At 45.4% G+C, this 12,008-nt stretch overlaps 1 protein-coding gene across 4 annotated transcripts in view; it reads left to right on the top strand.

Annotated features, from left to right (window-relative positions):
* The window catches only part of adka (adenosine kinase a), a 99,206-nt gene that overhangs the window by 82,728 nt on the left and 4,470 nt on the right, over positions 1 to 12,008 (top strand). For all 4 annotated transcript variants that reach the window (XM_018766260.2, XM_018766257.2, XM_018766258.2 and 1 more), the window contains exons 8-9: positions 396 to 431; positions 5,761 to 5,875. In XM_018766260.2, the coding sequence (XP_018621776.1) occupies positions 396 to 431; positions 5,761 to 5,875 (151 nt within the window). The remainder of the gene's footprint in view (positions 1 to 395; positions 432 to 5,760; positions 5,876 to 12,008) is intronic.

Raw genomic sequence — 12,008 nt, 5'->3', positions numbered from 1 at the left:
CATTTTAATTTAGCCTCAAGGTCTGTAATTTTTAATTTTGAAAGAGAACATTCTACTAGGAAGGATACAAGGGTGACTGACCTCATAACCCTGATCATGTTGGTGTTGTGCTGGAAAGTGTAACAGCAGGAAGCCTCTCCATCCAACTGCTGTGTACTTGATGAATAGATCTTGTGAGTACATCAGGTGCTGGAATCAGGGGCCCCTATCTGGGGCTCCTGTAAGGGTTAAAAAGCTTCATCTTCATGCCACTTAATTGCCTAAGTGGCACACAGCTTGAACTAAATGATTTAAGAACGGGAGGTGCATCTCTTTCCGAACTGTGTTATATCTTGAGTCCTGCCCTGTCTGTCACTGTAATTAACTGTGTGCCTGCCTGTGTATGTTTTTTGCAGGAAGCCTCCACATTTGCCAGGGAGCAAGGCTTTGAGGTGAGTTTTCTGACAACTGCGCACCATACACATCCTAAAGGATTATTCTTGCTGATAATGAAGTTCTTTTGGACAGTGATTGATGTGCTATTATACTCTCCGGGCCGAGCGGCGGTTGCCATGGAAACCCGGCAGTCGTCATGGTTTCTTTGTTCAGCCAGCACTCTGTTATGACGCACTCCGCTAGGTCTGCACCCAACATCGCCTACAGATGTTATTTATTGAATTTTGAGAAGCCTCTCGGGAAGCGTGGAAGTTGGGCACGGTTTCAAGCTGCCAGCTCTGACACGGGCCCTGTCAGGCTGCTTCGTTAAAAAGCTCTCTCATTAGCTTGAGCGCACTCCGGCGGCCCTCTCCGCGGCAGCCCTGCTCCAGCAGAGCGCTCCACCGCCGAGCGCCGCCTCCTTTCAAAGGCTCAGTCACTTCCACCTGTGCTTTCACTGGGTGTAAATACAAACTAGTTCTTGTTAGTACATAGAATACAGCAAAATGACAAGGGCTGTTTCTGCAAATGAAGGAACACTGGCAATTTTGACATTGTGCCATCAGATTGCGAGAGCACTTTCAAGCCTGCATTCAAAAGGCAAGCAAATGTGAGCTTAAGAATGTTGTGCTTAAATAATTTAAGTGGGTTATCTTTTCAAATGTAGAGCTCTCTGAGTGTGTTTCTTCTTGCCATGAATAATTGTCTTCCAGAATCACTCAAGGTGCGATCAACGTGACCGGAATGTGAAGTGCTCCCCGGCAGCACTGAAGTGCGGGGTGGGTGGGGGTGGCTTGAATCACACAAAGTAGATGTGAAGAGGCAAACACGGGCAGCCGGGGCCTCTGTGCCACGCTCCCCAATAATGGTACACGGGGCGTTGTGTTCCACGGGCATGCGGTCAGTAAGAGTGTTTGTTTTTTCATAAATTGGCTAATTTAGGGAAGTTTGCGCCTATTGATAGGGTCGATTCCCCTGTTGGAAATTAATCCATCTCACTTGGGTCTGGACTTAGAGATTTCCATCAGCAGGATCCGTCTCATTCTGCCTGTTTGAGCCGATTGGCTCAGCGATGCGATGTAATGTGAGGAGGCGCGGTAGAGATGTACTCGTGTTTAATGTCCACTCGCGTTGCACTCACATGGAGCTCAGGGCAAAAAGTGCAGAGTTTGTTTTCAGTCCCTTTTTTGTAGCTCTGGTAAAAAAAAAAAAAACAAAAAAAAGTGGTTTGAGTTTGTGTATTAAGTACCTGTCACCGAATGAGATTGTTGCCTCTAATAGAAATCAAATCCCTTGCTTTGGGCTTTGTACTAGAGGAGTCCCTCTACACTTGACACGAATGTAAATATAAATGTCAAACAAGAAGTTCTGGCTGTGAGATCGCCTGCAGTACATCACTGGCTGTAAACACATCCTGACACATCACATGTGGGCGCTGATAGAAATTGGCCCAACAGCGGAGTGCTTCCACGCTGCCTCCATCCATTTCCCTTGTTCACCAAGGGGCAGCATGTTAATAAATCCATTTATATTTGCAATAAGGAGATAAGATGTCTATTTTTTTCTATCTTTATTAAAGGCTCATCAGATCATGCAAAGCGTGCAAGCCGATTCTCATCGCTTTGCCTTTGTGTTGCCTGGGACGTAGAATCCGCCGTGTATCACTTGTAATTGAATCCTTCCTTGGTGCCGCTGTGAAACTGGACTACAGTGGGAGATCAATCTTTTATTCACTTTAATATAGACATGGAATTTGGCACGTTTGAAGCCCTGGTAAAGCCTTCCTCATTTGCTGTCAGATAGTTACTAAAGAGGAGCATATTCTGGGATAATTATAGAGAGCAGCGCTGACATTAGCATGAGGGAATTGAAGTGGCAGATTTATTTAAAATATCAGCGCTTCACAATCATGTGGTTTACTCAGGATCTTAGCCTATATCTTTCAAGTCACAGTTTGATAATAACGCGCCAAAATAAACCGTATGAAAAGTAACCTTGACGCTAAGAATTCCCAGCAGTTACATTTGCGAAGACTGAGCGCTACGAAGTTCTGATTTGATTGCCATTTGGTGACCGGAAATAGACACGAACTGTTTTGTATTCTGAAAATGCTGTCCCATCCAGCCTGCGGATATCACCAAGAGTCAGAACACTTTTGTCACATTATTATTGACTTAATTCATTTCCAGATTAGACGGATTTATAAACACAGCCCTCATTTATTTTACTAAGCCATTAATAGCATTAGACCTTAATTAGTCATAGGTCACAGTGTCAGAGAACAGAGCTTGTCCTTGTTTCCGATCAGTCAAGCAATCGGATAAAAAGGGGTAAACGTAATTGACGTGCTAATGTTACCGCCTCGGACTTGACTGGCAAAATCAATTATGATTGAAACGTGTGGATCAGATACGGGCTGCGTTGCACCGTGTTGGGGAACACAAAGCGCTGTGGGGGTTCGAGTGGAGAGGGGGACGTGAAAGCATTCTGCGATCCAACAGTACCATGGAAATGAAAAGGCCGAAAGACCTGATTAAGCTGTCTCTGTTCCCTGGTTTTATTGCACCCCTGGGCGGTGGACTTCACTCAGCCTGGTTTCAATTGCATTGCATGGTTTCAGCCGCTGCCAGCTAACCACTGCCGTGTTAACCTTTCCATTAGCACATGCTTGGGCTCACACTGCATTGTTCCTCCCCGGAGAACACTTAAGTTTTTTTAGGGTGATTTGAGGGAATGGGGGGGCCGGTCATCCTGCCATGGATGGAGCTTTCCCGGGCCGTCTCCCCCCCCTCCCCTCTCTCCCATCAGCCGCAACCAAACCCTTTCGTCTAAGCAAGAGATGTGTTGCGTTTGCATTGCGCTGCATTAACTTCTTCCTTCACAGCTCCCTTGCCCATCCGCACTTTGCTCATAGTTTGGACCTGTACCGGCTTATTGTGGAACGCTTTTATTCTGTGGCAGCTTGGTAAATTTACCTGGCTCACAGCCCCAGCAGCCACATTGCCCCGTGGGATTTAGCCCACTAAATTTGTGGTTACCGGTTCAGGTCTCTAGCACCTACTGTAACAGTTGCCCCCGGTAACGGTTGGAGTCTGGTTCCAGCTGCTTGTCACACAGCCCGATGGGCTGATTACTGCACGGTGTTGACGGGGCGCCTGGGATCAAAGCCAACCCCCCGCTCCCCACCCCCTGTCGTCACACATGCATCCACAGTAAGATAACTTCCTGCTCTCCTTCTTCATTAAAGAGTTCCTTCTGGCTTGCTCGACATCACCGCTATCCCATGAGCAACGGTGAACCGCTGGCCTGGTCCACCCCTAAAATCTCACATTCATGGTTGTGTAGTTACACTGAAGCTCTGGTCACAGACATGATCAGCAGGACCAAGATGGTCATACTGGAAATCTTCTGAAGACAGACTGTTGTCCCTTGTCAGTGTATATGTATAAATGCGTAACTTTGGTGAGGAAGTTCGTGGACTTGCCGTTCCATCAGAACATCTGTTTCTGAAAGCAGATTTCTGACACTGTGAATACATATAACAGCCTTCATTTTACAAGCCCTATGTAAATTATAAAGCACTCCAGCCTCCTTTGAGTCTCTTTGTGGCTGTAATGAAACACCTCACTGTTTTCTGCTTCATTGGAAAGAAGTTTGACAGCAACAGTGATCTGGCTGTGTTTTTCCCACTCTAAGAAAGTTGAATGGGTAAGTCGTATCATATCAGTGGTGGAGTAGAAAATGTTTTGACGCTTTAGCGTTGCCAGTAAACCATGCATCTGGCATTGACTTGTAACAGATGGGAAACGCCGTACGAATGAGCCGTCAGCAATTAAAGATTTAATGTTCAGTTGACTAGTGGGTTTCTTCTGTCTGGTTAGATGGCTGATATATTTCTGACACTTATTCTGCTTGTTTACCATAAGGATTGTTCCCGAATTAGACTCTCCAGTCATCTTGAAACGCATGAAATATTACACGTAGTCCCAGTGACTGATTTATTGTGGGTAATAAATGGATGTTGTACAACAGTAAATATTTAGGTAGGCACGGTAGAGCTCAGCAGCTAAAACAACACTTGAAGCCACGAGGAAGTACTGAAACCCATTTTTTGAAGTCTGAGATATAAATTTGTAAGCTGATTGAGTCATGTTGTAAAGGCAACCGGAGAATGAAGCACGGTAATGATGAAAATAACCCAGAGTTCATATGAATGAATACATTTAAGTCTTTTTTAAGCTTTACTAACAGTCTCTTGCCACAGGACCGCTGTGTTTGTTTTAGGCCTTCAGCAACCGCAGACTTTCTCTTAATTGTGACCTGGCAAACGTTTAGCCAGCGTGCACATTATACGCGCACATTTTCTACCCCGACACTGTTTTTCATGTCACCAGGATTTTGACCGCAATGTTTAAAATATGTTTCCCTGGTCCTAATGGGAAGGCTGTGCCAAGCTTCCTGTCTGAAAGCTAGAGTCTGGAAACTGAGCTGCAGAACACTGGGCAGTTCAGGGGACCGGGGATTGGGAAAATTGGAGAACGCTCTGAAATATGGGGTGGATCAGGAATCTTGGGGCAGCTGTTGGGTAGAGGCCTCAAGGCGGGGGGGGCTCCAGTTGGGGTGCAGGCAGGGGAGCTGTCTGGGTCAGTGGGAGCACATGACCACATCCCGCTGTCCAAGACTGTTATGCCAGCCTGTCACATCTCTGCACTCCTCTCTGTACTGGATCCACGCTACTTTTCTCTCTCTTTTTTGTCCCCTCAAACCGCCATGTGCGTATATCAATTGGGAAAAAAAGATGCAGCGATGAGACAAGGTATAGATGGCAGAGGAGGCTTCACGCTGGCCTCGGAGCCTGATTGTTAGAGGTTGAAAGCTGGCCCCAGGGCAGACAGAGATGCGGGCCATCTGGCCTGGTCTGCTTCTAACCTCTCTGTGTTGTACCACTTTCCATTTTGACAGATATCCTTTATTAAAAATGCTCAGCTGTATAAATGTGTGAATAGTTGTAGGTAGCTTGACATTGTAAGTAACTTTGGAGAAAAGCGTCAGTTAAATCAATAAATATAAACGTACCTAGGGTAGGGCATCGGCAATGTACTTTGAAACTGTACGCGGCAGATTTTGTCTCATTTATTAAATCAAAGGATACTAGTGGAGATAAATGATTGTTTCCTGCATTTGTTTGCTTTCTCTCAAACAAAATATTTAAGCAGAATATTTTTTTAAAGAGCAAAGTATTATTTTGCGCCCAGAGTGATGTAATTTTATGGCAATACGAAGGTTCAGCTGCCCTTGGTGGCTGTCATTATCCATCATGTGCGATCAGCCCTGTTTGACCCACAGACAGAAGACATTGAGGAGATAGCGAAGAAGGCCCAGAGCCTATCCAAGGAGAACAAGAAGAGGCAGCGCATTGTGGTCTTCACCCAGGGCAAAGACGGGACAATTGTCACCAAAGGTACCCTCTACCACCTTGCGCCATACCCTAGATACACCGTGTGTTCGGAAACTGGACTCCTTGGGTGCAGCGCTTCCAGAAAGACGAGGAACAAGAGGCGTAAAATCACGTTTCCTAACACAACGGTACTGAACTGTTCATTGAATTTCGCAGCGAATCCACCGGCAAGGTGTTCTACATCTCTACATTTGTCACTTCCAAGAAATTATGAACTGTTACAGTTCACGATACAAACAGATGTACATCCTTTAGTTCTAAATTCTAAAGGAATTTTATTTATTTAATTTTAATTAATGTATGGCTTTAAAATAGCTTCTGAGCAGTGATATATGAATGGCTTTTTCCAGTGAAGCATGTTACTCTGCTTGAAATGATTTCACCCTTTGCTGTGACCTCCTATTTCACAGATCCAGAACCGTATGCAAAAAGCTGTTGCACTCAGAGACATTGCTATGGCAACTGAGTGGAGGTGGTGTGTTCCGTCCAATTGATAAGTGTAACTGAGTAGGAGAAAAATTGTGGCTGTTTCAGGCGATCAGGCCTTGGCAGCTTGAAGCGGACAGAAGGGGTGGGAGGGCCTCTGTGGCATGGGGTTCCTACCATTTTGGGTTGTTAAGAGTGACGGATGTTTTAATCATTGAAATTACAGCCCTTCCTTTCTGCTCGTGGGGGGTCCCTGGGGCTGTACCTGGGCTGTAAATTGTTTTGGAAATAAGACTTGTACTTGCTGTCCACCAGCCACCTCCCACCCTTGTACATCCCAAAGTCCTAACACCCCCCCCCCCAACACACACACACACATGCACACTTTAGAGTTTTACACTGAATACCACCAGCTCCGAGTCATTCGTTTTTACAGTGTCTTTAGTGTAGTTTACAACTTGCTGGTTCTATGTTGGATACATTAGCCACTACTTCACTCTACTGCTTAAGTTCTTCTGTGATATTTTAGCAGAGAGCTATGAAATAAAAGATGGGAACAGCTGTGAAAATCCATGCGACACCAATACGGAGGATTCGGTGAAAACGTCCGATGAGCAGGATATGACAAATACAACGGGAGAGAAAAGTCATTTCTGAAGCTGAGACCACATATGTGTTAAGAGGCACTTGTTCTTGCGCTGCCCCCGGAACATAGCTGTGGTACCTCACCATTCCTAGCCACACACTAGGCATAATACCGCTTTGTCCTGGAAATGATTCTCCAGGATGCCACAAGTCTCCACCAATAATGTGTGAACATGGAGTACGCATGGCTCCCTGACCCATATCTGGGGGGGTGGGGGTAAATGTTATGGCATTCACCCCTACCTTGGGACGCCTGACACTGTGGCAGGCCACGTTGTTATTCACCATAGCCAAATAAATGTCAGCATGAAAGAGAATTAAAGATGCCCCCCTTCCTGCAGGCGGGGCTCTCGCACAGCTTGATCTTCCACTGCGCCTCTAATGTGTCATTTGGTGGGGATGGAACCGCTCATCAGCCGTCGCACCTCCTGTTAATCCATTACATAATTATTAAGGATGTTAATATACATACTGTTATACAGATTACATCTACATTTATTCATTTAGCAGAGGCTTTCGACAAAGCAACTTATGCGTTACAGTAAGTGCATTAGAATAAAATAACAGAAGTTATGAACGTACAAAGCAATACACCACGTTGTGTACCCTGACTGCATATAGTGCATGAGGGACGAAATTGTCATTCGCACACAATCACAGGTGATTATAACGTATAGACCTGAATTACCCTGAGGTTATGTGTATGGCATTAAAGTGGATGCATCGATATGATGAATATGATTTTACTAGATTAGTGAACGAGCATGACTTCAGAATATTGGGGTGAAATGCTTTGTCATGAGAAACATTTTTAGTCTTTCTTATGTGAATTACTCATTAAGTGGTTCCACTTGTTGTCTGTCATTTTTATGTTGTATCCCAAAGCTGTACAAAAGTAACAGTCTCAAATTTTACTGACATTTTCATGAAATTGGTATCAGATGGGACTTTTGGCCTCTGAGCATTGGTGTCGGTGATTTTATTTAGATTGTGAGCGGAGGCTGATCATATCTAAACTGTAGGTATGTTGTGTATGTGGTGAATTCCAGCTTATAGTGTGTTTCAGAGAAACAGCGGGGAAAAGAGCACTGGAATCCTACTCTACATTGCCCCAAATGACATCATCCGCAGTGCTGGCAAGCGTTTTCTGGACAGATCTCCGGCATTGAGGCGGCGTAGCCCAGTTTCGCTGGCAGTCCGTGTCACTGGGAACGCGACCGTCGCTCAGCGCATTCCCGCCGCTCAAAGTCGACAGTTTTTCAGCAGCATGCCTCTTTGTATTACTCTCTCGAAGCTGTGTCATTTAGCGTTTGTGTCATTTCACACACAACCTGTATTTAATTATTTCCACAGAGCTCATGCCTTTTGTTTTGGCGAGTCTTTCTTTGTCCTTTTCTTCTTTCAAAAACGTTTTGTCTGGAATGTCTCCACTCTGGAAGCATGAAATATTGTTCCTCTAGAGCCCACCCTATCAATTGTAAGGTTTAGTGGTGATAAAGTCTGGTTTATTGTGTAATGCTTTACTCAGGCTGGTTAGACTTACATTACTGCATGGCACACTCCGGAAAGCTCCGGAAAGTAGAGCCATTTATTTCTCAAAGCAGCCCGTAATCTGCGTGTGCAGTTTGAAATAATCACTTCCCTGAAGGTGTAGTGGAGAAGCTGGGCATATTCAAATGGTTCTTTTTTCTCACTCTGTAAATAAAGTCAGTTTCAAAACCTTCAATAAAAATGTAAAATAATCGGTGCCGTTTTATGACGACAGCGTTTTAGTGTCTTGTCACCGTTTGCTTAATTTAACCACGCCGTAGATTTGCAACATGGAGGAATGGTAATGAGGTTACAAGCTAGGATGAATGTCACTAATGCTGGTCTCGGAAGGATCGACAGTTCCCAGCCCTTTAGCCCCGAAGCGCTTACATGCCTCTTACTCCTTTCTCTGAACAGATTAGCACTGCAGTGGGACCAAAAGATTAAACCAGCACCTGTTCCCGTTTCACAGTGCTTCTGCAATAAAAGTAACGAAACTATGCTTTTACGGCACATTTCTATTTACGTTTTCCTTCGGTTGCTTAAGAATTCATCCCTTGCTTCGGGGTTTCGCTCCTGTTTGTTTTCTTTGTATTGCACTGGCAGTGTGTAGCGGTGTCCTGTTTTTCAGCCTGACTTGTGTAAGTGGATAGCGGTCACAGTTAGGAAACAGATTGTGTGTTGCGTTACCGCCTCAATTTGTCTGCCAAGTCGGGGGAGGCGGGGGTGGGGGGTCCTCCTTCTTCTTCCCTCTGGGAACCCTGTTTTGGCTCCGAGGCCAGCGGGGAGTGGAGCACAGCAGGTCCTGCTCTGTATGGCCCAGCGGCAGGGAGCACCTCGCCTCTGTCCTTTCCGGCCGATTCTCCCGAAGGTCAGCGGAGGACGAGGACATGGGGCCTTTCCTACGTAGTTGCATTTTGTATTCTGGGTGCTCGTGGCTGTTTACATAAAACGTCCTGTGTCGCTTAGACGTAGGCTGTTATCTGTAGCACACGCAAGAGTTCAAGGCCTCCTTCAGGTGACAGGAGTTAACACTGTGTTCTGGGATTTGTTGAGTAAATCCAGGGATATCTGTAGCATCTTCTGAGAGTTGAAAATGTTCTGCTTGGTTTCTACTGTGGTCTGGAAAATAAAAAAAAAAAAAAAGAAAAGAAAAAATACTTGTAAATCCACGCACAGTTGAAACTCTGCCTGAAGAGCAGAATCTTTGGGGCATTTGCTTTAAGGCATTCTCAAACATAGTTCCGCAGCAAGTTTGAAGAATAATAAAAGAAACTCCTCTTTAGTAATACAGTCCTTTGCAGGTAACATTCAGGTCTCAAGGGCAACCTTCTTTTTTTTCTGAAGCAAGGCCCCGGTTTTAATGGCACGTAGATATGATGGCATAGCAAAGAATGAAAATGTAGGTATAGTATGCCGGAGAAAAGCGTTCACCGGTCGGCACAGAAATACAAATACAACATCAGATGGAAGCGGTGGCACGTTGTCGTGTGGAAATGTCAACGCGGCATAGTGTGGAAAGGGTGCTGCCTCGTGAAGCGAAGCTAGTTCTCGGCGGGCGTACTCAAACTTTTGACTGGAACCGTTAGTGCAACGGCCTCTTGATGAGACAACGGGGAGAAATAGTTTCAGATTGACATGATCGTGCGAAGTACCGCCGGTAAGCGGCGATAACTTCGATACACGTCAACGGCCTTGAGACGGTGTTTACAGACAGGTCTCGGTCCAGTGACAACAGAGCAGCGGAGTCTGGGCACTTAATTGGCTGATTAGCATGCACGTTAAAAAGCCGGTCCAATGGGCCCTTTGTGTTCCCCATTAGCATAAAATGGATCTTGAAATGGTCCGGGGTTTAACTGGGACTGGCGCTGTGGCCAAGTTCAATAATCTGTTTCAGATCAGAAAGCGATGTGAGCTGTCCTGCGTTATAAAAAGCATGGCCAGCTCCATTAACTGGGATTGGAGACGCGGAGAGTTGAGTGCTGGAGTGCTTTTACAGTTTATAGTATAATGGGTTTATTTTGCTCATTTGGAGGGGGAAAAAAAAAAAATCCAGGTCTGCTTTTATTAAAACAGCTTTGCCTAATCTGCTGGATGTCTTAATAAACAGATCTTATTCACATCTGAGTATTTTCCCCTAGGTTTAAAATAAATTAAGTTTTGAAAGTAAACTGTTTTATATTTATTTTGCGTGTGCTGTATTTCTACCCGATTTCAACCCCGAGCTCTTCGCTGTCCTGCACGGCCGGCATCGTTCAGCCTCATGAATTCAGAGGCTTCTGCCGTCAAGCGGAAAGGAAAGCGTCTTCATTGTCCTGTAAATGATTTTTGCATCAGTCATTTCAGAGGCCTGGGGATGTATCATGTTGAATTTAAGCATCTGTTCTTGTCCCATATGTTCTCACCCTGAGCTGCCACTGTCTTTCTTTAGGACAGCGCTTGGCCATGAAGTGGCGAGCCGGCTGGAGAAAGGCGATTGTTCGCGCCCCGCCCGGCCGTTTTCAGGCACCCTCCCGCCATTATCATATCAATTGCCACAGCTTGTCGGGGACAAAGTGAGGTTATGGGAACCAACTGGAGCATCATGCACCATTAAACACCAATGGCATTGACAAGAACATGTGCCAGTTCAGCCTTGTTTACGCAGGTTGAAGTGGGGCTCAGCACTGCTCCCATTCCCATCGATTAAAATGTACACTCTGCATCGTGTACACCAGTGTCAGTGTGTTTGCAGAGCCATACGTTTCACAGCGTGCTTTCTTTTTTCACCACATTTATTAAGTTGTGTTCGCTATTTTTTATGCAAAGAGGGACTCAAATTTTCATGGAGGGTTTTTAGAAATGTCAGCATTATTGAGGGTGAGAAGGTAGGGTTCCAAAGCTATGCGGTTTTGCGTGTTTTTGAAAGGGGCCATCTGCCCCGAGATGTGTTCATCTGACTGTGTTGTTTGTTCATCATCTTGAGCAGCATCGGCAGGTGGTTAGACATTCTGAGCATGACCGCAGGTACAGGTACAGTACACACGGAGCACTGTGTTCCCACAGTCGTCCTATGTGCTAGCAATGAGTCAGAAGCAGAGCCTGGAGCCAGAAAAGCTTGGCCATCGGTTCTGAGATGTGGTCTGGTTGGGGGAGCCAGTCAGAAGGCTTGTGATCTGGTGTTTGCCCACCTAAGTAGGACTTGCAGTAAGGCTCTGGTGGAGAGGATACCTGCTGTGCTACATCAAGGAGACTTCAGCAGCGTGTATTAGTATTTCTTCCATGTCTGCAGTAAAGCTTTAGAACTGTCTTGGGATTACAGAGTAGAGTACTGTAGTATGGCAGCCAAACAGAGTGAGTATGACTTATGACAGTGGGAATCAGGGGTTCTGTGATTGTTGTTACTACATGCATGTAATGCTGTATTCATTTCTGTCCTTGGAGAATCCTGACACTAGTACTGTAAGTCCTGCAAGAGAGGAAGTCTCTACCCTTCCAACCCGTAGACCATCCATCGATTGTCATTCTTGTCCTTTCTGTACGTCAAGACCTGTTT

This window comes from Scleropages formosus, chromosome 8 (genome assembly GCF_900964775.1).
Source record: "Scleropages formosus chromosome 8, fSclFor1.1, whole genome shotgun sequence".
In the NCBI taxonomy this organism is placed as follows: Eukaryota; Metazoa; Chordata; class Actinopteri; order Osteoglossiformes; family Osteoglossidae; genus Scleropages; species Scleropages formosus.
Note: the sequence above shows the minus strand (reverse complement) of the source record. Positions and strands in the feature narration are given on the sequence as shown.